The sequence below is a fragment of the Podarcis liolepis genome, assembly GCF_965112155.1.
Source record: "Podarcis liolepis genome assembly, chromosome: 14".
Classification (NCBI taxonomy): Eukaryota; Metazoa; Chordata; class Lepidosauria; order Squamata; family Lacertidae; genus Podarcis; species Podarcis liolepis.
In genome coordinates, this window is record NC_139569.1 from 52,023,183 (window position 1) to 52,050,309 (window position 27,127).

Here is a 27,127-nt window from a genome sequence, read left to right on the forward strand (position 1 = left end):
ATTCTACATGTCGAGAGGGAGGACGAAGCCGCCGCCCCTTTCTCCCTCTCCTCCTCCTCCTCCTCCTCCTCCTCCCGGCGAGGGCGAGGGCGATGGCGGCGCCCGCCTGGGCCGAGGGCGTCGCGTCCCGCCTGGCGCGGCAGGAGCAGGAGGTCCGCTGCTTGGCGGCCGAGATCGCGCGCCTGAAGGAGCCGGAGCGCTGGCCGGACGGCGGCCTGGCCGGGCCTCCCCTGCCGGAGGCGAGCCCGGGGCTGCAGGCGCTGCGGGCCGAGAACGAGAAGCTCCGCTACCGCCTGGGGCACCTGCGGCGGAGCCTCGGAGCCGAGCTGGCCCGCGCCGGGACCAGGCCAGAGCCGGAGCCTCGGGCGGCCGCGCAGGTGGGTGAGGAGAAGGCGGCCTGGCGGGGGCGGGCGGGCAGGGGCCGCTCCGGGAGAGCGCGGAGCCCCGTTCGGGTCAAGCGCGCCTTGGGTCCGCTGGGGCTCCCGTCGGAGGACCTGCCGGGAAGGGCCCCCCCCCCCGGGTCACCTGGCGCCCCCCGGCGAGGCCGGCCTCTCGGCTGGAGCATCGGGGAGAGGAGGGCGGCGTCCCGGCGCTTCCCTTCTGCTTCTTCAGCTGGAGCTGCGGGCAGGGGGCGCGCACCTGCTTCCAAGGGTTGCAATCCCATACCAACAGTGACAGGATTATTGCTACAAAAGTGGGGCGCCACCCCCACCCCCCTCTGCCGAGCCGCGGCAAGATTCTGGGGGTCCGGGCGCTCCCTGGGGGTCTGCAGTCCTTTGGAGAATGGAGACAGGGCGGAGACTGTGGTGGCTTTGAGAATGATGGTTTATTCCCCTATTTACACCTTTGGTGTGCATGGAGGGAGTCCCGATCTTACAGCATGGTCCTCTCAAGAGGGGCTTGACCCCCACAGCAGGGCAGCCCTGGAGACCAAGGCCTCGCCCCCAGCCTGCCCAAGATGGATCCCACTCTTTATTCCTCCTTCTTCTCCTTCTTCCCAGAACACTTTGCTCAAAACCTCTCTTCCTGTCATCTCCAACACACCTTGGCAAATTCTATCTCCCTGGGCCATCTTGTCCTGTTAACAGATTTTCTCTTTGCTAGGCCAGCCCAGGCATTCCTTGTCTGGCAGTGTTCTGCAGCTTGTACTTTCATCTACATCCCAATTAATCAAAATCCTACCATTTATTAATTTCTAGGGTTTAGGGCCCCCCAAAACCTATAACATTATATACATATCCACCCCCACCCCCTTTATCTTCCCCAGCTGCAATAACATGTCTCTTCCATATTGATCTCTACAGGCACAGCAGGCCCTGTAATGGTTAATGACTGATCTGAAGTACAGTATCTCTAGAATACATGGTACTTTAGTAATGTAATTGGCATTACAGTTCAGAGATTTGAGCTTTGGAAATTAATTTCCTTGACTCCCTCTCAGTCTTTGTGTTTTTAATTACTAATTCTGACCCCTTTTTTTGCTTTGACTTTAATTCTGGCATTTGGATTGGCAAAATTTTTTATATAATGTAGTTCTACCTTTTCTTTACTTAGGATCCTCCCAATGCAAACCTTGCTGTTCACCAGAGTAAACATAAAAGGGAGAAGAAGGAAAGTCAAGCTGCTGATGGATGTAGAAGTGAGGTATGTGAACTTTTTAGGGTGTCCAGGTAGCCACTCTTGGTATTGTCTTTGTCTCTGTTGTGCCTGACTAGATGAGACAGTGGGGATCCTTGACCTTAACTTTCCTCTACAAGAAAGGATGGATCCAAACTACAAGAAAGAAGATTCCACCTAAACATTAGGAAGAACTTCCTGACAGTAAGAGCTGTTTGACAGTGGAATTTGCTGCCAAGGAGTGTGGTGGAGTCTCCTACTTTGGAGGTCTTTAAGCAGAGGCTTGACAACCATATGTCAGGAGTGCTCTGATGGTGTTTCCTGCTTGGCAGGGGGTTGGACTCGATGGCCCTTGTGGTCTCTATGATTCTCTTTTTAGCTCATGAGGCTCTTAATCTCAGGTTGTATGTTCAAGCACCAAGTTGGGCAAAAGGATTCTGACACTGCAGAGGGTTAGATGCAATGGTCCTTGTGGTTCTTTCCAGTTCTACAATTTTAGGATTCAAGAGTAACTGCTGGGTGCATAGAAGTCATCAGGAAAACAGTGCTGGGAGGAAAGGATCAAACCCTCTTCTCCAGTCTTGGGTCTTTTGCTTGGAGTAGTTTCCGTGCACAGCCTGAGGCGGTTGCAACCCAGGCACAGGGATACCACTACAATACAAATTGTGATTTCAAGAGGTGGACTATGATTATCTGCAGATTCCCAGTTTTCAGTAAGTAGTCTTGAAGATGAGCAGCAATAAATGGCATTTGCTCTATTCTGTGGAACTTAACCCTAAAACATATGAGCTTTACGAATGTCCAGTGCTGTCCAATATAAGGACCAGCTAGCTAAAAAGAAGGCATGAGTTATCACTTAGCTAGAATGAAAGTTATAGGAGATTCTATATCATGGTCCGGAGGAGCTACACATATAGGAGGATGGGAGCTGCATGTAGGCTGGAGCTCACATTTGTATTTTTGCCTTTGCCATTGCCATTTGACAGGGAACAATATAAGCCACTTTTAGACGAAATAATGACTTTCCTTTTCAACTACAGCAGTTTGGAAATGTCATTTGGAAATGTCAAATGAAGTCCAAGCTGTTCACGATTCTGACCCATGTGTTTACAGCTACTATTGATACAGTCTAGAAAAGGTGTGAAAGTGATTGGTGGTGGGAATTTGCAGTGAATGGGAGCTTCCATGCAATTGTGCAGCTCCCATTGGAAGTTATTAGGGAAGTATATAGGGAAGTTATTAATGATTTATGTTTTAGTTTGTTTTTATAGTTTGCTGGAAGCCGCCCAGAGTAACTGGTGCAACCCAGTCAGATGGGTGACATATAGATATTATTATTAATAATATTAATATTAATATTTCACATGCGTTCTCCATGCCCTATTTGTGTTGAAGGCCTGCACTGACATTCTGCCCTGCACACTTTTTAACAGCTACAGCAGGAACCAAGCTTCATCAAAGAAAGGCTGAAGTTATATGAAGCACTGAAGAAAGAGCACGATGCTCTCCTTGATTCCAGAGCATCCAGCCAAAGCAGACCTATCAAAATCACTCTTGTTGATGGGAGGAAGATGGAGGCGGAATCCTGGAAAACAACTCCACATCAGCTAGCTCTACGAATTAGGTAATTTTCCTTGCAGACAGGGTTTTTGTCATCCTCAGATGGCGCAGTGGGTCAGTGTGTCTGGCTGTTAATCAGAAGGATAGTGTTTTGAGCCCACCCAGGGATGGTGGTGGGCAGAATTCCTGTGTTGCAGGGGGTTGGATTAATGATTTTATGTATGCATGTACACACAGAAAAAAGCACGTAGAAAGAAATATATAATAGCTGTGATTAGAGAGGGGGAAATGCTAAAAATACTTTGTGTGCAAGTTAAAGCTTAAACTATCTTTTTTGCACATCTACTTTATGTACAATTAAGCTTTAACATCTGTACCTTTCTCTCTGACCTACCATCAAGCCCATCTCTCAGCAACTGTAGAATTAAAAGTTTGATGGCCTCAAAAGGAGGACATCTCTGGCAGGTTTTTTAGAGGTAACATTTTTAGCATGCCTTTGCTCTCTTTAGTCGTGGACTTGCTGATAATGCCATCATAGCCAAAGTGAATGGGGAACTCTGGGATTTAGATCGGCCGATGGAAAGAGACTCTTCCTTGGAGCTGCTCACCTTTGATAGTGAAGAAGCTCAAGCTGTACGTAAACTTTTTTTTTATCTCTCTCTTTGTAAAATAATTTGAAAACAAAAGTCCTGATCCAGCAAAGGAAATCCTTGTACAGGCAGGGCTTTTTTTCAGCCGGAACGAGGTGGGTGCCATTGCAGGCCAGCACCCCCCCGGCTTTCCCACTGGCTGCCTGGCAATGGCACCAACTTCAGTAAAATATTGGGGGAGGCTGCCCCTCACTGGTATGTCGCCAGGAGCGTGGGCAGTGAGAAGGAAGCCAGAGTCAACCGAGGACAGCCCAGGACGAGAGCCTGTGGCCCATCAGAGGCGGCACCACCTTCCTCCCTCACCTGGTGCTTTTGAGACCCAGGCATCCGAGCTTCAGAGGCGATGCTGCCCAGACTGGGGCTGGCACTGAGAGGCTGAGCTGGGGCTTGCCAGGGGACAACAGCAGGCACAGTCCACATACTGCCCGCTCCTCTCCTCACCCAGATGCCAGCAGCCAGTGGCAGCCAGGTCCCCTCTGTGGAATTTAGTATGGTGATGGCACATAGCAGCAGTGTGGAAATAGAGAAGGGATGATGGAAGTAAAAGGTTATATATTGTAGACTAGGATGTGAGCCAGCCGTATCTAACCATGTACAGGTGATCATGCATGGCATGGGTCAGGTAGATCAGGACCAACTAATAGAGCTCTGAGTGATGTGCAGCTGATTGGAGTTTTTGATCCCTAATATTTTAGCAAGTAAAATTGAAAGTAACCAAAAAATAATAATCTGCGGTGATAATTTTCTATCTCAACCTTGTTGTTCTTTACCTACAACACTTGAATGCTAAGAGATTGCTTTTGATCAGGTATTTTTGCTAGCTAATTCTGTGTTTGAACCCCTGATCTGAAGCAACTCAGATATACAAATCTACATGTTATCCCAGTAGTTGGCTCAAGGTGGCAAGTAGGTGATTGGCTCTACTCTGTGAGTGAACATTTTTCATCTGGCTCTGGTTGATGGACCTTAGGGTTCAAGGTGGGGGAACACATTGTGAAATCTGCCCATCTCTGATACATGGGGCATGGTACAGGCAAAGGTTTCATATTGGAAAACGTAAATATTTGATTGTGTGTTGCTCAGCTCTAATCTATCTGTGAGGGGAATAGGGAACTTACTAATAATCAATTGCCTCATGATCTATTTTTTATCTTTGCATGCAGGTTTATTGGCATTCTAGTGCTCACATTCTTGGAGAAGCAATGGAAAATTATTATGGTGGATGCTTGTGCTATGGACCTCCCATTGAGAATGGTTTTTATTATGACATGTACATTGAAAACAGGTATTGTTTTGTCAACAAGTGTTGGCATTTTGGAGTTGGTATAGCACAAATGAAGTATAAACTTGGGTTTTAATGTAACCTCTTCCTTAAAACTACATTAGAATATTTACTATCTTCACCACAGCATCAGTACACAGTAGCCGTAATGTGTTCTGCAAAGGAGGTGTTTGTGCCTGCATTTCCTTTCACCAGTGGAAATGTAGAGGCAAAATATGACTATTCTTAATGAAAGAACCATTGGTTATAGAATTTCATACTCCAAAGCTGGCTGAACCCAATATTTTTATACAGCAAATCTTAGACAATATTAGCTTTACTTAGCAAAATCAAGTGGTGCAGATGTGGAGAGTATCAGTTGAGGCTGGAGGCGGGACGTTGGAATAGTTGCATACTCTGTCCAACCATGTGGCACCATTTTTAAAAAGGGAAAGGAAAGGGTCCAGCTTATACTCTTTGCTGACATGCTATTTTTTCCTGTGTGTTGGGAGCTATTTTTTTTTTCCAGGGAAAATTGACGCATGCAAAATCTCCCCACCTGCAGGCTCCGATGGTAGCCCAGGCAAAGCTTTGCCACTTGAATGTCTTGACTGCATACATTTTAAAATGTATTTTATTTATTAAAATCCTTATATCTTGCTTTTCCAACAATAGTATCCAAGGTGGTTTACAATGATCAAAGGCACTCCAGAACAAAAATACAACATACCACAGTAAGGTGTGCAGAGTAAAGCTAAGCGAGCTAAATGGTCATACAGATGTGGAAATAAACAATTTTTTTCCTGGTGTCTAAACATCAACCTTGCCACTGTCCCCAAAATCCAAGATGATTAAATCAATATTAAAAGTCTATATTGCTCATTAAAATGTTTGCCCTTTAAATGCATCATTATTTATATATTTAAATGTATAGAAACTAAGGCTGCCACCTTAACCCCAGTTATCTGGGAGGAAGCCCCATTGCATTCAGTAGTGCTTACTTCTGAGTAGACATGCTTAGGGCTGTGCTGCATGTTTATAATTTAAAGGAACTTTAGTCATAAATAAGACCATCTTCTTTAAACTGCCATACAATGGTGAAAAAAAGAACTGCATAGGATTTTCAGCTTGTAATGGAGGATGATAAACTTTCATGCTGCTCTACATGCTCTTTTACTTTAAGATCATTGGCCTTTCTTTTTTCTAGAGGTGTATCTAGTACAGAGTTTCCAACCCTGGAGAATCTGTGTAAAAACATCATAAAAGAGAAGCAGCCTTTTGAAAGGCTAGAAGTTCGCAAAGAAATCCTGCTGGATATGTTTAAGGTAAGTCTCTGGGTTTGCTAATGTTCAAAATCATCCACTGCAAACATTGCTCTGAACTTTGGAATCTGAAGACTAGTACTTGCTCATGCTGGCTGTTTCCACAGCATGTAAATGCAGATACTCCCTTAAAGCCATTGACTTTCCACAGTCAGGGGTGCAAGGGCCACAGCAGGCAGGAAAGGGGGAAATATTTTCAATGCTGCTTTTCTCCTTTCTTAACAGATAGGGAACCTGGGGCTCTTCCAGCGTTGTTGGACTTCCAGCTTACATAACCCCCCTCCTCCCAGCATAGTCAGTGGACAGAGATGGTGGGAGTTTGAGCCCACCAACTTATGGAGGGCCACAGGTTCCCCATCCCACTCTAGGGATAATAGTGTTTTCTTCTCAGTTGTCTGTTTCCTCTTCCCTGCCCAAGAGGCTGCAAACTATTTTTTATGCTCCTTGCTCTGCATATCAGGTACATGCCCACAGAACTCTTCCGTAGCCCTGTCCTACAAAGTCTCTTTTTCCCCTGAAATGTTGCTTGGGGCAGGAAGAGAAAGTCACCGTGAGTGGCCGTGTGTAGCTTAAGCCTGTAGTTATTTCAGAGCAGAAGCTTCTGTTAGCAGTTCTTGGTTTGAGAAGCAGGAGACTGCTTTAGCCTGCAGTTACTTTGGCCCTGGTGACCTCACCATCTTCTTTAATTCGTGATGAAATTGTGTCCTGAAAGAAGCTGTGCTTAATATAGCTAATATGCAGCCAAACCATCTCTTCCCTGTCTAGCTTCCTCTGCATGTTTCATAACATACTCTCTGGCTGGTAGGAGTGTCAATCTTCCCAGGCTATGTCTGAAGAAAGAAGTCCAGAAGCTCTTAGCAAGGCATCCAGAAATCTTGCAAGGGCTGCACAATAAGGCGGCTGCTGTGCCCCTTTTAAATAAGAATGTAGGAGGGACCGTACTCTAGAGGCAGAAGGTCCTAGGCTCAATCTCTGGCATTTTCAATTACAAAAGGATATGGAGTAACTGTAGGTATATGTGAAACGGAAACTAGTAGCCATTCCTTATCTGCACAGTGCAATGTAAACAATCTAGAAGCAGGTGGCTTCAGGGTCAGAAGCACAGTGTCTCTTTGGGCCTAGACACAGAGACTAAGGTCAAGAGCTGCGTTTGCTCATTTCTCTCTCTCTCCTCTTCTCCCTGCTGGGAGGGGGAGAACCATCTCCCGGTGCAGACCGTCCTAGCAGCATGCTAGTGACTGGTTTATGGGCCAGTGATGTACAGAACCATTAAGCTGTAAGCGGGCAATAAACCTTCCTGCCTGAACCATGGGCATGAGCTGAGTTTATTGCATCAGTGATTGTCTCCACAAAAGGCTTGACAACTTTCAGAGTGGAGCACGCAGAGGAACATGCAGGACACCTTGTGAGTTTGAAAAGATGCTCACAAAGATTCAACAGTAACACCCTGGAGCTGCTGCTGGAAGTGAGGTAGGCCAGTGGTCTGCCAGAATAAGGCAGCCCAGACTGCAACTCCCATCATGCCTGACCAATGGCCACACTCAGTAGAGGTGATAAGAGTTGTGTGACATCTCCAGGGCACCAGGTTGCAGAAGGCTAGTATATGGCTTCATGCTTGTTCAAGAAAATTCAAATTCTCATTTTGTTTCCTCCCTTACCTTTTTGCTCCTCTTCTGCATAGTATAACCAGTTTAAATGCCGAATTTTGAATGACAAGGTTGACACACCAACAACTACAGTGTACAGGTAAAAGGATGCACAGTTTTGACTCAAACTTTCAAATGTGCTATTTTTTAAAATTCTTAGGAAGAAGGCATTTGTAAGACGTATGTAGTTTTAAATTTTGAGAGAAAATTATATGCTCAAATTTAGAAAAAAATATATACTGTATATATAATGAGAACATAGTTGCTTTATTATTACTGCTTATAACATACATCATGGAGGAGGGAACAAGCTTGTTTTCTCCTGATCTGGAGGGTAGTACCGTACCCAAACCAGTGGCTTCAAGTTACATGAAAGGTGATTCCAACTAAACATCAGGGAAAACTTTCTGACAGTAAGAGCTGTTTGGCAGTGGAACAGTCTCCTTCAGGATGTTGTGGACTCCCCTTCCTTGGAGGTTTTTAAGCAGAATGGCCACCTGGCATGGATGCTTTGACTCAGATTCCCACATTGCAGGGGGTTGGACTAGATGACCCCCAAGGTCCCTTCCAACTCTACAATTCTGTGATGGTTCTTTGATCACACCATCAGTGTACATGGTGCATTATGGTAAGCAAAAGGCAGGTTGCTGCTGCACAGATCTGACAATCTAAACTCTACAAAAGGAGGTTCAAGTGAGGCAAGGATCAGTATAGTGGTACCTCGGGTTACGTATGCTTCAGGTTACAGACGCTTCAGGTTACAGACTCCACTAACCCAGAAATATTACCTCAGGTTAAGAACTTTGCTTCAAGATGAGAACAGAAATCGTGCGGCGGCAGCGGGAGGCCCCATTAACTAAAGTGGTGCTTCAGGTTAAGAACAGTTTCAGGTTAAGAACGGACCTCTGGAATGAATTAAATACTTAACCCAAGGTACCACTGTAAATGCAGTTTCGTGAAGTTCTTTTGTTTCAATTAAACATGTAATCTGTAATATGCAATATACACATACAGGTTCATATACATCACGCTAAAGGGAAGCATAAAAAAGATTCATTATGATCCCTACGTCAAGAGTTTGTGCAATGCAATCAGAAATGGAAGCTTTGGTTTGAGGTGGATTTTGTAGACAGTGGTTTTGAGATGTATTTTGGACTGTCTGAATTGAAAAGCTGTAGTTATAAGCTGTTGCTCCACCTTAGAAGCTGCTGCGCCATGGAGAGGGGCATACCTGAGAACAAGCACTGCAAGGATGCAAAACAAAAGCCAACAAGCAGCCACAAAGCCTGGTTCCCAGTTACATTTTTGGAAGCACAAACCATGGCTTGGTGTGATGCCTCAGGTTCATTTTAAGTGCAAAAAGTTCAGATTAACACAACTGCATGTGTGACAAAGTTCAGAGTGGATTACCTTTTGATTGGCTATAGACTTAAATGAACTGGGAACCTGATTTTTTCTAATTGCATCTTAACCTTTATAATCTTCTGATAGGTGTGGTCCACTGATTGACTTATGCAGAGGCCCTCATGTGAGGCATACTGGAAAAATTAAGGCCTTAAAGATTTTTAAGGTAAGCAAGCCCTTTAAAGATTAGGATTTTCAAGAGTGAAACACCCTTATAGCAGGGAGTAAGCTCCCTTGTGTTGAAATGGGGTTGCTTCGCAGTAAACTTGGGCTGTACCTCAAATAATATGGAATGCAGTTTGTATGGTACTGTGTGACGGTCCACACATCTTCCAAAGGCTGTTGTATTGCTTGGCTGTTTAAACACTTTTTTCTATTTCAGAACAAACAAATAATAATATTGCCTCAGCTTTGCAATCCCTATAACTACAGTGGTACCTCGGGTTAGAGACGCTTCAGGTTATAGACGCTTCAGGTTACAGACTCCGCTAACCCAGAAATAGTACCTCGGGTTAAGAACTTTGCTTCAGGGTGAGAACAGAAATTGTGCTCTGGCGGCGCAGCAGCAGCGGGAGGCCCCATTAGCTAAAGTGGTGCTTCAGGTTAAGAACAGTTTCAGGTTAAGAATAGACCTCCAGAACGAATTAAGTTCTTAACCCGAGGTACCACTGTATATTAAACATTGTTTTTTTGAGGTGGGGACTTTTCGTATTGATAGAATTGAATGTGGTGGTTGATGTGTAAACCACTGAATTTTTGTTATTTTCAAAATACTTTTGTTGATTTTTTTAAGGAAAATAGAAAGAAACAAGATACAGGGTCAAAGAGAAACGGGGGGGGGGGGAGAAGCAAATAATAACCAGTACCTTCACAAACAGGAGGGGGGGAAACTTGCAGTGTATATATGTATAAACGGTTGGTCATAGCAGAGTTATGATATATATACATTTATCATTATGTTTGCTGGCTTGTTATGAAAAACAAATATAAGAACCCCACTTTCTGTTCTTGGAATCACAAGATCCATATCTTGGCATATGCCGAAAGAACCATCTGGCCACGAGCTTCCTAATTTGTATATGAAATAAAATGATACCATTTGGCAAAAGAAAAGTTATTTGTAATTGGTCCTCTGGGTACTTTTAGTTTAATGAGAAATCTTTTTGAGGAGGACTGTCTGCCATACTTTTGTAAACCAGTATTCTAAAGTAGGCAAACCAAATGTCTTCCAAAATTTTGCGAAAGCTGCCTGTGTAGTGTTAATAAACGTAAAGTTAAGCTCTTTACTTTGTAAATCTGCTTCCTTCTCTGTGATTCAATAATATAAATAAGGCGATGGAGTTACTGTCTTTTGTAATTAAAGAAATGGTCACTGAAGAATTTACACCAAAATTCTGCAACCTTAGGGCAGTCCCGCCACATAAAGGTAAAGGGACCCCTGACCATTAGGTCCAGTCATGACCGACTCTGGGGTTGCGGTGTTCATCTCGTTTTATTGGCTGAGGGAGCCGGCATACAGCTTCCGGGTCATGTGGCCAGCATGACTAAGCCACTTCTGGCGAACCAGAGCAGCGCACGGAAACGCCGTTTACCTTCCCGCCGGAGCAGTACCTATTTATCTACTTGCACTTTGACGTGCTTTCGAACTGCTAGGTTGGCAGGAGCAGGGACGGGAGCTCACCCTGTCGCGGGGATTCGAACCGCCAACCTTCTGATTGGCAAGTCCTAGGCTCTGTGGTTTAACCCACAGCGCCACCCGCGTCCCACATGTCTCTATAGGTGCCATTAATTTAACACCCCTCCAGCACATGGGTGAGCTGCTGGCCACACAAGGTAAATGAAAGCTGCCTAGGCATAAAGTACCAGCCATGAACTGGCTTCAGTGAGATTTCTCTTGTTTGAGCAGACAGAAGGTGGTTTAAGCCAAAATTCTTTCCACCACTCCTCTTCCACTGGAGTATCTCAACTGAGTTCTCACCAGAGTCTCTGATTCTGAGCAGACTGAAATGAAATATTTATTAACATTTCATGTAATAAAGAAATCAAACCTTTTAAATGATTATTTACTGAATTGAGTTCACATCAACTTGTGAGCCTGAGAGAAAAGATCTAACCCTAAAAGCTTCAAGTGACAAATTTCTTTGTAAACCTTTAGCTAGTGTCTGCTGCAGAAGGTTTCTTCTAGGTATTCTTGTAACCTTTGGGACACCTGTCACCTCAGTAGGTGGGAGCCACTAATTTATTTGGGCAGATGGGATCCCTGGTGACTTGGTCGCTCCTAGCGCTTCTTTGAGCTTCCCTGCAGAAAAGGTGGGTTGGAGGGAGAGGGGCTGCATCTCACAGGTGCTTTCAGAGGAGGTTCCAAGCATATGGGGGCAGCAGGAGACCTAAAGGAAGGAATATCACTGTCAGACTGTATTCAGTGGGGTTTAAGCAGAAGTAAATAATGCACAGGATTGCAGGCTTAGTTTCATAAGGAATTACTGGGCAATCTGAGATGGTTTATTTCCCACAAATGGCTCAGGTTACATTTTTTTCTTGCAATGTACTTATATTTGGGGTAACTCTTTCAACAACAGAATTCCTCCACTTATTGGGAGGGAAAGGCTGACATGGAAACACTGCAGAGAATTTATGGAATATCTTTTCCGGAAAACAAAATGATGAAAGAGTGGGAGAAGGTCCAGGAGGAAGCCAAAAATCGTGATCACAGGAAAATTGGCAAAGTATGGTTTGTATGCATTCTCTTGGCTTTGAAACCTTTTTTATCTAAGACTAACAGATTTATTGCGGCAGAAGCCTTTGTGGACTAGTTTCTTTGTCAGATGCAATACATATGCAACAAATGCAGCAATAAATGTTGGTTTTTAATGTGACATACGAGTCCTTTTATTGTTTTGGTTCCCTAGAACTGCTAAAAGTGTACACTGCAGAACAGCTGCCGTGTTTTCAGGAGTGGGGGTTGACTCAAGACTGAAACAATGGGCGGTCCAGCATTGTGCAGCTGTGTTCAAGTGTGAAGCAGCTTTCTGACACGAGGATTAAAAGAGAAGCAAGGAGGAGGAACCTTTTTGGCTCTCTTATCCAGATCTGTCTTGAGGGCCAAATTTGACCCCATATGCAATATATATTGAAGTCTTGAAGTAGGGATTTCAAAGCACCTTGCAAGGTGCTGCTGAAAGGGAAAGTTTTTGACAGCAGAGAGTGGAAATCCACCTCCATGCCAGCTTGATTTCACTGTAGAAAAATAAGTCAGTTGAATGACATGTTTGCATTGCATGACTGCACAGAATAATGATTTTGTCGTCTTCTTTTTGTTAAATATTTTTTATTCTTTTTCACAATTTAATTCCACATTAACATTAGTAAAAAAGAACATTTTTACCCCCCCCCCCATCCCCATGTACAGCAGTATCTTTTCAAAACCTTTTTTTCCGAGATTCCAGGAATCTCTGGACTTCCCTGCAGAGACCAGAAGCCTCATTTCTGTCTTCTTTTAACTTCTGATGTTTGATTGTGCGGATACAGGAACAAGAACTCTTCTTCTTCCATGAACTGAGTCCAGGAAGTTGTTTCTTTCTGCCCAGAGGTGCCTTTATCTATAATATACTCATGGATTTTATCAAAGTAAGTGACATTTACTAATTTGAAATTGTTATAAAATATTTTTTCCCTGCAGAGAAATGGACATTGGTTGCTACTTATTTATTTAATTATATGGTTGTTGTGGCCTGGATCTTTATTTAACCCAAACAGTGTTGCCCACCTGGAAGAAGCAAATACCAGCTGGCTTGAGGCTTTCAGAAGTACAAAACAACCTATAGGAGAAAAGAAACCCTAAAGAGGGGGACTCCAAAGGACAGCCCAGTGAGGTCTGAGCAGGCTCAGAGGCTACAAGGTGCTGGCTGGCTGTTGGGGTGCGGAATGGAGTATTCTAGAAAGTGGCCTGGCTGATGGGCTGGAGCCCAGAGCAGGAACTCTACAAACCGTGACATTTTGTAGGCGGTGCCACTGAAGAGCAAGTGCTGGGCAGGGATTAGAGTGGCCCAGCTTTAAATTCCCACTCTGCCATGAAGCTTAGTGCGTAATACTGGCTCAGTCACCATCTGTTCACCTAACCTGCCTCACAGGGTTACTGTGAGGATGAAATTTGGAGTGTGTGTACCCACCCTCTCAACACTTTTTGAGGAAGGGTAGGATAAAAGCGTTATAAATTCTAAGCAGGTATGAGCTTTGAGTGTAGAAGTATCGACATGCTTATTAAATGGTCTGATCAGCAAGGCTATTCCTGTTTGCAAGTGTGGTATAAATTAAGGTGACAAGGATGTACCTCTACCTCGCATTTGATGTGGTTTTTTAGTACCATTTTAGTTTTTCATTTAGTTTTTTAGTAGCGTTTTTAGTACTGTACTTTAAATTGTGACCTGACTTGGGACCTTAGGGTGAAGGCTGAGAATAAATCAAATCATTAATAATGCAAATACTTTAAAGAGCAAGAATTGGTTTGTGTGTGTTTGCCTACTGCTTATTAAGAATTTGGTTTCCTTGTGCAGGAAGAATATCACCGGCGTAACTTCACAGAGGTTGTGTCTCCTAATATCTACAACAGTAAACTGTGGGAGGCTTCTGGCCACTGGCAGCACTACAGTGACAACATGTTCTCTTTTGAGGCCGAGAAGGAAATGTTTGCCCTTAAGCCAATGAACTGCCCTGGACACTGGTTTGTGGTTCTTTTCATAATTACTCCCAATTATTTTGAACTATTGGAAATTTATTTTAGTTTGGATTAAATAAAAATAAGTCGTAATGGGGGGGACACCATGCGCATTCAAGAGCAGGGGTGAGGCCCCTCCAAGTCTCTCTGGCCTTTGGGACTCTTCCTCAGGCCACAGCTCTTCCTCAGCCACATCTGCTACAGGCCCTGCTTCACACGCTGCTTGAGTGTTTTTTCCTGCCTGGATTGGGCCCTTGAACTCTAATAACACTTTGGCTCCCCTGTAGGATAGGCGCGTGTGCGTGTGTGTGCACGCATGCGCAGGAACTACTGTGCAAATGTAACTTTTACATATTACTCTGGCCACACCCACCACTGTTATGTGGCCCCCAGAAGGGAAAGTGACCCCTTGGGCTGAAAATACTCTCCACCTTTGCTCAAGAAGATCTCTTGCTGGGCCAAACTTCTATGAGGGTGTGCCTTCTCTCTCTCCTGGCCCCTGTGCCCTCTTGCTTTCTTCTGTCTCCTTGCTAGCTGTCCCCCTTTCTAATTCCCCCGCATTACACCCTCCCCTTTTCTGCTTGGCTGAGTGCACTTCAAGACAGGCTGTGGGTGAGGCTCCAGCTCTCCAGCATCTTGGTTTTTTAGAGGGCCAATTTCAACAAACCAGATGTGCTAGCGGAAGCCAGTGCCAGGATTCCCTCTAGCACAACAGGGCTCTCCCCCCCCCCCCCCGCGTACCTGTTGCAGACTGGCTGGATGCAGAGGGATGGTGGGAGGTGCCAGCAGGGGAACCCCCAAGGGAAGAAGGTTCAGAGCCCGGAAAGGGGTGGTGGGACAGTGATGGGTGGTCAGAGGGAGAAGACTGGGAAGGGGAGGTGTTAGAAGCAGAAGTGGTAACAAGGCTTAGTGAGGGGGGCGTTGTGAGAAGAAGTCCAGAATCAGAGGCAGAAGCTGAAGAGGAGGGAGGGCAAGAGGCAGAGAGGAGTCAGGCTGGTGAAGAGGCACGGGTGTCTCTCCCTTCTGCTACGACCAGCTCCTCTCCCCCCAGCCTCCAAGAACCAGGAGAGGCATGAAGAGGTGGCAGAGAAGTTAGCTTCACGTAGATTACAGAGGGGACAGGCAGCTGTGGGGAGGCAGGGACCTTCAGTCTCAGCAATTGCTGCAGGGGGTAAGACCTGCCAGACTTGAATTGCTGTGCTCATTAGGCCTGACACTCCTAGGCAGATCCTGTTTTCCTAATAAAGAGTTAACTCCAACTGGCTCAATGTGATTTACTGCTGGCTCCCTCTAGTCAGTACCCCTGCTTCTCTCCAGATTTGCTGTGGAGTAGCGTTCGAAACTCCCCTTGTTGTAGGCATGTTCTGTGATGGAATTTCATTAATTTGAGCAGTTTCTGAGCTTTGGGTGCAGTATTGAACCTAAGATTTCAGATTAAAACCACCACTGCTGGAAGAAAAGGAGGACCTTTTTCTGCCTCCCCACTTCCAGCCACTCTCTGAAGACTGAAGAAGGGACCCTCATAAGAATATAAGGGGGGTGGGCATGGGAAGTATGGCTTTGTTTTTTGCAGTCTTCAGATGAGGACTAGACTATGTAATAAATGAACATAAGTTTTTAGCTGCAGTTCATTCCTTTTCAGCTTTGTATTCTTGTTATAAAAAAGCACACCTTGATACTCCATTGTGGGGCCCATTTAAGGTTTAAGGTGCCATTTAGCTCCTAGCTTTCATATCTCTGTTTCTAGCACTGCTCTGGAGCGTTGGAAGAACCACCAAACCCCAGTGTACAGAGGGAGGAGAGGCAAACTTGTTTCATCTGGCTAGCAGATATGCTCATGCTGACAGAACAGTCCTGTTAGAGTGACATTGAAGTCCACCCAGATAATGCAAGTGGGGCCCAGAGCCATTCTTTGGGTAATGGACGGCAGCAGGCTGCCAGAAGGTCACCAACCCACCAACTCGGAAGTATCATCTTATCAACAGATTCACTTCTGTATTAAAACAGAAATAGCGGCGGTGGACTTTTCTTCAGACCAGTCGTGTTGTTACAGGGGTTGACCTTTCATTGGTGTGCTTTCCTCTCCCCCCCCCCCCCGTATTACTCTGCAATGGAGAAAACATACATGCCTGCAAGGTTTAATGACAGGTGGGCGCAGGATTTAGGTGGGGGAAATGGCACGGGGGAAGCATTTTTTTAAAAATCCCACCAAACCTCTCCCTTCACCACTAGGTCAGTCAAATCTGGAGTCTTTTACTCTTGCTTTACACACAAAAAGTCTTCTAGTGGATTGTTTGGTTTAGCAACTGTAATAAAAAAATTAAAAATGTCAGGAGAACTGACTGCATATCTCCATATTGTAGGTATTTTGACCCTATGGCATGAAACCCACTGGGTGACCCTGAGACAGTCACCATCTCTTGGCTTGCCCTTCTCACAAGATTATTGTGAGGATAAAATGTGGGAAAACCCATCTGGACAAAGGGCAGGACACACAGGAGGCATGTGAATAAATAGGTCAAGTAACCATGCTTGGATCTAATAACTATTTCATGTCTCTAGCTTGATGTTTGCCCATCGTCCCCGGTCCTGGAGGGAGATGCCTTTAAGACTTGCTGACTTTGGAGTTCTTCACCGAAATGAGCTTTCAGGGACCCTAAGCGGTTTGACTCGGGTCAGGCGCTTCCAACAGGACGATGCCCATATCTTTTGCACAATGGAGCAGGTAGTGCACTTATGTTGGGGTTGCCACAGTAGAGGGATGCCTTCACTGTTTTTTTAATGATAAAACAGTTCATGATAAACTAGTCCCTGTGTGGTCTGAGCGCTAAATAGACGGCAGCTGTTGTGAAAGGGCTTCCTAACCAAACCAAACCTGTGCATGTTCTTGCTTGTTAGCATGAGAAGGGACTAAATCCACAGACTTTTATCAGCCACAGGCTGATAGGTAGACATTCAGACCATAGAACTCCAATTAGCAGAGATGGCTCTGTGTGATGTCATTTCCCCTCCTTTGCTAGAGAAGAAGGAGCACCTAGTACTCCCTGTTCCACCCCTTCTCTTCCTTTGACCGGTGATAGATGCAGACATGCCTCAGCTCACTCTAGCTCTAAAGTTGGTTGTGCACATACCCAAAGCTAGCTGGTTATACTGTAAATAAAAGTGCCTGCATAGTTTTAACTGCTGCCTTTGCTGTAAACCAGTGCATACAAAGTAAGTAAATAATATTTTTAAACTACTTTTACGAGTTGTAGCATGATACATTCTTAAGCAGGGTGAAAAGGAGGAACCCTCCTTACTTCATAGCTGAACTTGCTCAAATCAAGGTTTTTCAGCCTAATTCCTATGCTTTTAATTTTGCTGCCAAGGATGGGATTTTAAAACTCTGTTCAGCCCACACATGTGGGCACCTGGAGGGATAGATTGCAATTACTACATCGTCTCCTACCCATTAAATCCCATCCCACACACATCTCCACTGTAAATTTATTTGCATTTTAAATTTCAGATTGAAGAAGAGATGAAAGGCTGCTTGAACTTCTTGCAGTCTGTATATGCTGTCTTCGGTTTTACCTTCCAACTACATCTTTCCACAAGGCCCGTCAACTTTCTAGGGGAAAAGGAGATCTGGGACCAGGCAGAGAGGGTAATTTAATTCTGCTACTCTAAAAAAGAGAACACAGCAACTTTGTGTGGCACCTTTATTATGCAGTTTCCATAAGACGTCTCTCTCTCTCTCTCTCTCTCTCTGTGTGTGTGTGTGTGTGTGTGTGTGTTTACGTATTTATGAATATCTGATGGATACATGATCATGGCGACTCGGAAATGGCCGGAAAGGTGGGCAGAGACAGGGGTGAGGGACATAACCCCTGCACAAATTGGTCAATGCCCCCCCCCCTCTCTCTCTCTCTCTCTCTGTGTGTGTGTGTGTGTGTGTGTGTGTGTGTGTGTGAATGACCGACCAATTTGTTTTGAACTGTTAAATTGCTTTAACCTGCCTTGGGACCTTATGGTAAAGGACAGGTAAGAAATAAGAAGTAGAAGCGGAAGCAGTCATAGCAACAGTTCTTATATTTCTGGCATTTAAGCTAGCAAGGAAGAGCATGAGGACACATGGATCGGAGGATGGTTAGATGTTTTAAGCATTGGTGTGCCATGGGGGCTAAGCTGTAAGAAGTCTAACTTCAGGTGAGCCGCAATCAGTACTATCCGCTTCCCATCTGCAACAGGGGGATAATAATACTAATTTATTTTGGAGGATCGTTGTAAGGAATACAACAAGATAATGTAAATGAAGAACTGTTCTTCTGATTTATTCTTAGCAACTCCAGAACAGCCTGGATGACTTGGGGGAGCCCTGGAAGCTAAATCTGGGAGACGGAGCATTTTATGGTCCCAAGGTTAGTAAATATTCATGCTTTTGTACTCATGCTCTTACTGAAGCCTACAGGTAGAGGATAAATGGCAAAGCCCAAACTATAATTTTGCCATTGTTGTCTTTGCAGATTGATATTAACATCAGAGATGCTATTGGTCGGTACCATCAGTGTGCTACTATCCAGCTTGACTTCCAGCTACCTATCAGATTTAATCTTACTTATGTGGGGTAAGTTTGCGTAAGAGTCTTTTAGGACTTGAGCTGATCTGCTTAAATATGTAGAGCCTAAAACAAGGAAACAAGGGATCAGAGGAGGCTGTAAATGGACTTGGAGGTACTAGGTGACAAGCTGAAGAAATGCTTAAATGTCTGGAGCATTGGTGTGGCATAGTAACTGAGCACAGTAAGGGCTCATCCACACTTCTGTTTGCCCCACTGCTTTCCCCCAGGAAAACCCATGGTTTAGTGCTGAATCATGTTTTCCAGAGGTTGCTCTTTGTTCTGATTTATCACCAAAGTGCGGGTTTTCTGGGGGAAAGTGATGGGGCCGAGGCACAACCTTTCAGGCCCATGGTTAGAAAGCACAGGACAAGGGCCCGTGTGGACGAGCTCAAAGTCTGATTTGAGGTGAGCAACATCAGCACTGACTACCACATGTGCTATAAGGAGATAAAATTGCTCTCTTATTTCAGAGGATTGTTGTAAGGATTGCAACAATCTGAAGTACATAAATAAAGACCTGTGAATACCTTAAAGCAATATAATATGTACTAACAGTAAACTAAATTATCTGAGTGCCAATCCTTCTTTCGCCAAAACAGAACTAATCATGAACAAAGGAAGAGTTTTCAGCAGGCTCAAGAGAGCCTCAAGGTTTTCAGAATAGATTGGTGATGCAAAGTGTTGTATGATCTGTCAGTGGGATGCAACTTGTTGAAATGGCACTCTTCCCAACTCCTTCCTTGTGAGAAGTTGTAATTCAGTAATGTAATGTAATTAGAAGCCATGCCTTTTAATGTGCTAGAATTAACTCTGGTAAAAGAGGGGTGAAACCAGATTCAAATCAAGATAAGCTTGTATTAAATTTTTCCACTTTTTAACTTCCATTCTTTCACAGAAAAGATGGAGATGACAAGAAGAGGCCAGTGATAATCCATAGAGCTATTTTGGGCTCGGTGGAGCGAATGATTGCCATTCTGGCAGAAAACTATGGTGGAAAATGGTGCGTAGCAGTAACTGGAAGCAGTTTTGAAAGTTGCAGAGAGTAGAAAGCACCCTGTGGTCTTGAACGCAAAGTTTAATTTTCGCAGAAATACCGTTTTTAGAACAATTTCATCCTGTCACAATGCGGCCTTTGCTACCCTGGTGCCCTCCAGATGCTTTGTACTACAGCTCCCTCGCTTCCTGGAGTTGGTGGGAGTTGTAATCTAAACCCCCCCCCCAAGTGCCCGGCTGGGGTGGAAGCTCAGGCAGAAGCTCCTGAGCAGCATTTCAGCTGCTCCAAACATAAAACAATAAGGCCCAATGTTCCTATGGTGTTAGCCAGCAATAAAACATCCCCCCCCCCCGTGAAATGCTTTTGTCACAGTGGATGTTTGCACGCCAGCAACACACTCTGCCAGAACACTGGCTGCTGGCAAGCAAGTGCTGCATGAGCATGGGTTGGCATAGAGGGTAAGCATTTTTTATGCAAGATGGTTGGGGGCGTATAGACTACTTGCACAAGTAATTACTTACCCGTGATCTGCATTTTATATACCGTATTTTTCGCCCTATAGGACGCACTTTTCCCCCTCCAAAAATGAAGGGGAAATCTGGGTGTGTCCTATGGGGTGAATGCAGGCTTTTGCTGAAGCTTGGAGAGCGAGAGGGGTCGGTGCGCACCGACCCCTCTCGCTCTCCAGGCTTCAGGAACACATCCGCAGCCTAGGCAGCCCTACGGGAGGTCCGGCAGGGATGTCTAGGCTGCGGATAGCAGCCTGCTGCCCAGCGCGAGGGGCGCCCTGAAGCAGAGCGCCCCCCACGCCAGGCAGACATCCGCAGCGTGGGGAGCCTTGCAGGAGTTCCTCGCAGGGCTCCCCACGCTGCGGATAGCAGCCTGCCGCCCGGAGGGCGGGGTGCCCTGAAGCAGAGCGCCCCCCGCGCCAGGCAGACATCCGCAGCGTGGGGAGCCTTGTAGGAGTTCCTCGCAGGGCTCCCCACGCTGCGGATAGCAGCCTGCCGCCCGGAGGGCAGGGTGCCCTGAAGCAGAGCACCCCCCGCCAGGCAGACATCCGCAGCGTGGGGAGCCTTGCAGGAGTTCCCTGCAAGGCTCCCCACGCTGCGGATAGCAGCCTGCTGCCCAGCACGAGGGGCGCCCTGAAGCAGAGCGCCCCTCACGCGGGGCAGACATCGGCCAGCCCCACAAGCTCGGGGGACAGCAGGGAGGCGCAGCGCCGTCATCCCGCTGTTCCTCAACCTGGTTCTGTTTCCCCGACCTGCTTTTGGGGGGGAAATAAAGGGGGGGAAATCCCTTTATTTCCCCCCAAATAAACTAGGTGCGTCCTATGGGACGGAGAGTCCTATGGGACGAAAAATACGGTAAATTGAGTCTGAGAAACACACTACGAAGTTTGTAGTGCAAACATGAGCACACGACACAATATGAACTTAACGTTTCCATAATGCAAAGTATGTCTGCATGTATGTGTGTGACATGTAAGCAACTGCGATTAACGCTGTGTGGAAAAAAAGTTTATAATAGCTGCATATTCACTGAGGTTCTTATTTTGGCCAGGCCCTTTTGGCTTTCTCCTCGGCAGGTCATGGTAGTTCCTGTCGGTCACACCTGTGAAGAATATGCTCAACAGGTAAGAGCAGAAGTGTCAACTGCACAACAACTGAAGTGTTTTGGTTTTGTTCAGGTATAACATAGGAAGCTGCCTTGTATTTAATCAAACCATTAGTCCATCTAGCTCAGTATTCTCTACACTGGCTGGCAGCAGCTCTCCAGCCTTTCAGGCCTTCGTCTCTCCCAATCTTATCTGGAGATGCTGGAAATTGAATCTGGGACCTTCTGCTTGCAAGGCAAATCCTCTACTACTGAGCTTCTCAGCATTTTGGCTAAGGTCAAGTGTAGTTATATATAGTTATAAAATCCTGAATTACCGTAATTTTCAGCTGAGTTGTACCCTTTTTAAAAGTTGGTTCAGATCTGCAAGTGTTCACTCTGCTAAACTTTAATGACATTTCCGAAGACTTGAATATGGCTTGGGAATCTTTGCTGCTAGTATTTTTATCCCTCCTACTGTTTCCAGCCTCTCTGCTGTGCAATTGTACTTTGTTTCCTACATGTATTTTGTTGTTGTTTTTGTTTTAAATAGAAATTTTTAAATTATATTACGTAAAGGAGATAATTGTTCACTGTTGTGATGTTTAGAACTTCAGGAATAGAGGCTGCATGTATACAACCCTCCGCATGCTTCTGCCTTGAACTCTGTGGAATTTCCTTCTGCCAGAGCATGTGCTTTGCTTGCAGAAGGTCCCCAGTTAAATCAGCAGCATCACTGTGTAGCCCTGGGAACACAGCCCTTTTCTCGAGAGCCGTTGTTACTCTGGGTAGACAACACTGAGCTAGGTGGGTCAGTGGTCTGAGTCAGCATAAGCCTGTAAGTAATGTTACTTAGACCTAAGCGTGTTACCCAGCAGCTGTTTTTAAACTGTGTTGCAAGGAACTCTGGGATTCTTTGGGGGCTGATGACCCTTCTGCGCTGAGAGGTTTGATCATAATGGCCAAGTGGAATATACTCAGAGTCGCAAAGTGATTTCATGCTCTTTATTCAGCTCATAGTGGTGAGGAGGAATGAATGAATGAAAGACCCCTCAAAGTATCTGCTTTATATACATTATTTACACAATGGGCTTCACATGATTGGTTAATTCTGGAATTCTACTGTAAGCCAATCAGGTTGTGGATTCACTTATATCTGGAGCATGATTGGGTGGTTCCTGCCAACCAATCATACTGCTGCATTGTTCTTGGCCCAATCAGACTGCTGCATTCTGAATCCTATTGTTCTAGGACCAATCAGACTGCTGCAATTTGGATCCTATTGTTCTAGGACCAATCAGACTGCTGCAGTTTGGATCCTATTCAACTCAGTACATAACACCAAGCTTCCCAGAAGGTCAGCTTCTTTGCCTTTAGAGAGTTTCCCTGCCAACGAACCACCACAGGGAGGCTTCTCAAATGTACTCCCACTAGACCTAGGCCAATGATGTGGCCCAACATAACGTGGTAGGTGCCCTATTTGAATGGAGAGGGCCCATTTAGAACACATCCCCCAGAAATATACCTTGCAACGCAGGGGCTTTTGTGGCAGACACGCAGAGGTTTCTCAGTGTACAGATTGCCCTGAAAAGCCTTGGAGCTTTGAAAAGTCTGCTTCTCAAGATACGTCGGAATATATCATTTGGCACAGAAATGTTACCAAATTGTAAAATGTAACACATTTTTACATTGTCTTTTTTTTTTTTTAAGATTTGCAGTGACTTTTTTGCAGCTGGATTCATGGCTGATGTTGATCTAGATCAAAGCTGCACCTTAAACAAGAAGATAAGAAACGCACAACTGGCTCAGTATAATTTTATTTTTGGTATCTATGACTTTTCATTCATCATTCTTGCCTCCCACCTTACTCAGAATGAAAAACCCAATATGGTTCACACAAGTAGAGAATGTTGTTCTTGTTGGGTAGAGGGAAAAGTTCTGTCCCTCATTTACTGCCAGTTTCAGGGTAGCTTGCCCCAGTTTTCATGTTTGGATAACATACTAAGTCTTAATAGGTTCAGGGGCTATTTAGCTCTTCTCTGACTTCATTGGGCTACTTAATAGTTTATTTGCAAGGTGCGCTTCTAAACATATAAGAGCAAAGCACATAGCCTAGGGAAAAACTGTACTAACAAATGCTTCTTGAATCTGAAAGTTTTCTTGTGAATTTAACTTTCCTTTTTTTGGTCAGAGATTTTAATTAAAGAGTTTGGATTTGATACCCCGCCTTTCACTCCCTTTAAGGAGTCTCAAAGTGGCTAACATTCTCCTTCCCCTTCCTCCCCCACAACAAACACTCTGTGAGGTGAGTGGGGCTGAGAGACTTCAGAGAAGTGTGACTAGCCCAAGGTCACCCAGCAGCTGCATGTGGAGGAGCGGAGACGCGAACCCGGTTCCCCAGATTACAAGACTACCACTCTTAACCACTACACCACACTGGCACAGAAACATGTAAATTTGTAGGAAAACAGTGGCTTTACTAATTTTTTCTCCAAAGTAAGTACTGGCCAGTAGAAACCACTATTGGCTGTAAGTTCTCGGAGTTTAGTAGCTTGATATAAGAACTTGCTAGGCATTTGTTGAGCTCCAGTGGTGATATAGAATGTTCGTAACAATTGAACCATTGAGCAGTGTAACAATCTGTCATTGCACAAGGCCTTTGTTGATTGGGGAGAGTAGAAAAGGGAGACCAAAGCATCATCACAATAGAAGGCAGTACAAACTGTGTGTATAAATTATATATGTTTGAGAGAGAAGTACATGAATTGATAGTTCATGTGAGTAAATAAATTATAGCCACAGGATATATTCTGAAGAAGTACATCTGTGGATTTTCATGGGCCTCATAAATCTTAGTGTGAGCCACAGCATTGCTCAGAAATTACCCTACTGAATCCAGTAGGACATCTTATTGAGTAAGTGTGTAGCATTGTCGCAGTACAAGGCATTGTGGCTGTGTGCCAAGTAACATTGCTCTGCGTTGTTTCTTGCAGTGGTTGGAGAAAAGGAGAAAACTAATAATGCTGTGAATGTGCGAACACGAGACAACAAGGTCCATGGAGAAGTTTCAGTCACATCTGCCATTGAAAAGCTAAAGGCATTGAAAGCATCACACACTTTACATGCAGAAGAGGAATTCTAGTTATTGCTAATGGAGAGTGTACTGAAAGGTGAAATATTGGCTCTATCATAAATGTGTTCACCTTGAATTTAGCTCCACGGTGCTTGGTGGGCTTTACTTCCTGGCAAGTACATTTCAGACTGCAGCCGTCCATCAAGGCAGTAGTTTGATGCTATAGTATATCATGACATTCAGAAAACTAAACATGTGGGTGATACAGGTTCTTTTGAAACAATTTCCAGATGGGTAGCAAAGACAACCAAGAGGCTTGTGTTACCTTAAAGACTTAGGGTTGTGTTCAGGGTTAGTCGTACAGGAAGGAAGAATCATGTGATGGTAGCAGGCAAAGACAACTTCAGAGCCTTCTCCACAGTTTACATTTTATATTATTTGTTTTAGTGCTTTAAAATTGTAAACTGACAATGCTGTAAATACTCATAGTAGATGCAGTGAAAATAATAGACAAACTAACAGGCCAATTAATTTCAAGGGGTCTCCTCTGAATATAATTTAGTTGAATGCATCCCTAACAATTTTATTTATTTATTTATTATGGCACAAGTTGAACCATAACTCAACACCTGTTACTCAGGTTATCAGCTTCTTGCATCTGCAGAAGTTGATGGTAGTCCATGAAAGTTTATAGCATAATAAATTTGTTAGTCTTTAAGGTGACACAAAACTCCTTGAAGCTGTTGTATAAACTGTAAAAAGAAGAAGCATTATTAGATACCACAGGCATCTTGCTTTAAAAAAACACTTCAAAATTACACAGCAAATCTCCCTTTCATAGAATGAAAGGCCTGGGGAGGTTCATACAGAAGTTCTGTTAATGCTACTGCTTTCTGAGGAGAGTAGCATATCCTCAAAATGCAACTTTTTGTGAGCTAGTGTGCAAGTTATTTTGAGCCTGTCTGAGCAATCTTATTTGTGGCAACCTCACCTGTTCATATTAGATTCTCTCATCAATATGTTGGAGTTGCCTTTATGTTTAGAGGTCATGTTGCAAAACAATAGCGTCTGGGTTGAAAGGAAAAGACTCCATGATGCATCAGTCAAGTGAAGAGTGACTCCCAAGTGTGGAACTCAAATAGCCTTTCACTGGTGTCAAGTTCTACATTGTGCCGAGAACTGGCTTATATGTAAGGTTATGCTACAGTTCTGTGTAGCACAAAGGGGAGATCTCCATATTTACATAGCATTGTCGCTTTGCGGGCACAGTCCATCAGGAAGTCCTGCTGGAGCCTCATTGAAACGGAACAGGTTGTTTGGTCCATTTCACTGGGTGTGCACCTTCCTGATGGACTGAGCTTTATAACGTGTTCTTATTTTTTAAAAAGCAAACTCTGACAAATTAGAGTTGCTTCCCCCACTTTAGAGCAATGAATAAGCCCACATAGAAGCTTTTGAATAAAATTACATTATAATCAGCATGAGTTGCCTCTTTTTTCTATAAGTAATTTTCTTATTTGAAATAATGCATTCAAGTCAGAATTATCACTATTGTACCTTAAAGTATACATTATTATTATTATTATTATTATTATTATTATTATTATTATTATTATTTAAATGTGCAGTGTTCCTGCATAGAGAAAGCTACAATACTGATTTGATATGTCAGTGCCTTGCACAGGGGCAAAAGGAAAACCAGCACTTCATGCTTCATATTTGAGAAAATGATAATCTTGATTGCTACATCTTTTAAAATATGGACGTGTTTGTTTGCTTGGCTTTTAAAAAAAGGTGGCACTTTACAAAGACACAATTCCTCTAGACAAATTATTGAAGTGTTTCTTTATGTGTAGCCCCTGAACCAGTGTGGGCTGGTCTTTGATGCCTGGGGTGAAAAACCTAATTAACTGAAGTTTGTACAATTATGCATAGTACAAAAAAGCAGTTAGGGCCTTCTGCTCCCCTCAGTGCTTGAACTCCTCGAGGTTTTCAATTAGTGGACAGCATCCAGAAAGACAACAGTACTATTTCACACAACATGCCCAATTACTTACTGAATCTGCTGCATCAAGATGTGGTAAACATCCTAATTTAAATGGCTTTAGGGGATCAGACAAAACATGGGAAGAGGAGTTCCCCTGGTTGCTAGTCATGTTGGCTTAAATGGAATTCATGAGGTTCAAATCAGTACACTTGGGAGCAAGAGGAGGTGAAGTGCCTGTTTCCTAGATTTTTATCCTGTTTCTCAAGCAGTTGTCTCCCCAAGTGGCTCATGATTTTTTTAAAAAGGGTCCTGCTTGAATCAGGTCTGACTTTCAAACTAAAAGGACAACACGCACAAGGGGAGAGGAAAGGTAGAGGAGGTGGGGTATCAGTTCCACAGGCCCAGAACAAAGTGGGGAGCTATAAGGGGATATTTAGGTCCCGTTCTGGCCGGGCCAGTCTCCCCTTGATGCTGCAATTCATTGGCGGCTTGTTTCTTCTACCACGGATGGGGCCAGGCTGGCCTCTCCCTCCCTTCTTGATGTTCTCCACAGACTAAGGGAGCAGCCCGGCCTGGGCCAGAGCCACCTTCCATTCCCCACAGTCCCTGTTGCCTTCCAACGCCTCCTTGGTGGGCTTCCTTCCTGCCACCCCCGCCAGGACAAGGAGGAGGGGGAGAGTGGGGGTGGCTCCGTTTGTGGGATGCG

General features: G+C 44.6%; 2 protein-coding genes and 1 long non-coding RNA gene across 6 annotated transcripts in view; 2 read left to right on the top strand and 1 right to left on the bottom strand.

Moving 5' to 3' along the window:
* TARS3 (threonyl-tRNA synthetase 3) lies at window positions 1–25,915 on the top strand. 3 transcript variants are annotated; one of them, XM_083475686.1, is made up of 19 exons: window positions 1–218; window positions 1,555–1,644; window positions 3,051–3,241; window positions 3,687–3,810; window positions 4,991–5,112; window positions 6,296–6,413; window positions 8,092–8,156; window positions 9,548–9,626; window positions 12,040–12,186; window positions 12,989–13,087; window positions 14,014–14,180; window positions 16,737–16,899; window positions 17,683–17,820; window positions 18,497–18,574; window positions 18,680–18,780; window positions 19,670–19,774; window positions 21,329–21,401; window positions 23,072–23,186; window positions 24,355–25,915. In XM_083475686.1, the coding sequence occupies exons 1-19, from the start codon at window positions 93–95 to the stop codon at window positions 24,501–24,503; spliced, it is 2,250 nt and encodes a 749-aa protein (XP_083331812.1). In that variant the 5' UTR covers window positions 1–92; the 3' UTR covers window positions 24,504–25,915. The 3 variants fall into 3 exon arrangements, with proteins under 3 accessions (XP_083331812.1, XP_083331811.1, XP_083331813.1); XM_083475685.1 differs by having other exon boundaries at window positions 83–377; XM_083475687.1 differs by lacking the exon at window positions 1–218 and adding an exon at window positions 434–1,365.
* Window positions 1–27,127, top strand: part of TM2D3 (TM2 domain containing 3) — an 84,001-nt gene that overhangs the window by 48,400 nt on the left and 8,474 nt on the right. The gene's annotated exons all lie outside the window — the stretch shown is intronic.
* Window positions 23,163–27,127, bottom strand: part of LOC310693722 — a 155,552-nt gene continuing 151,587 nt past the window's right edge. Inside the window, exon 2 of the long non-coding RNA XR_014519364.1 lies at window positions 23,163–23,398. This is a non-coding gene — a long non-coding RNA (uncharacterized lncRNA). The remainder of the gene's footprint in view (window positions 23,399–27,127) is intronic.

Bases quoted from the DNA above. Each gene is read 5' to 3' on its own strand.
- TARS3 (XM_083475685.1), top strand. From the start codon at position 93: ATGGCGGCGCCCGCCTGGGCCGAGGGCGTCGCGTCCCGCCTGGCGCGG. The intron at 9,627-12,039 runs GTAAGCAAGCCC...TTTCAACAACAG, and splicing joins AGGCCTTAAAGATTTTTAAG to AATTCCTCCACTTATTGGGA. The intron at 23,187-24,354 runs GTATCTATGACT...TGTTTCTTGCAG, and splicing joins TCAGTATAATTTTATTTTTG to TGGTTGGAGAAAAGGAGAAA.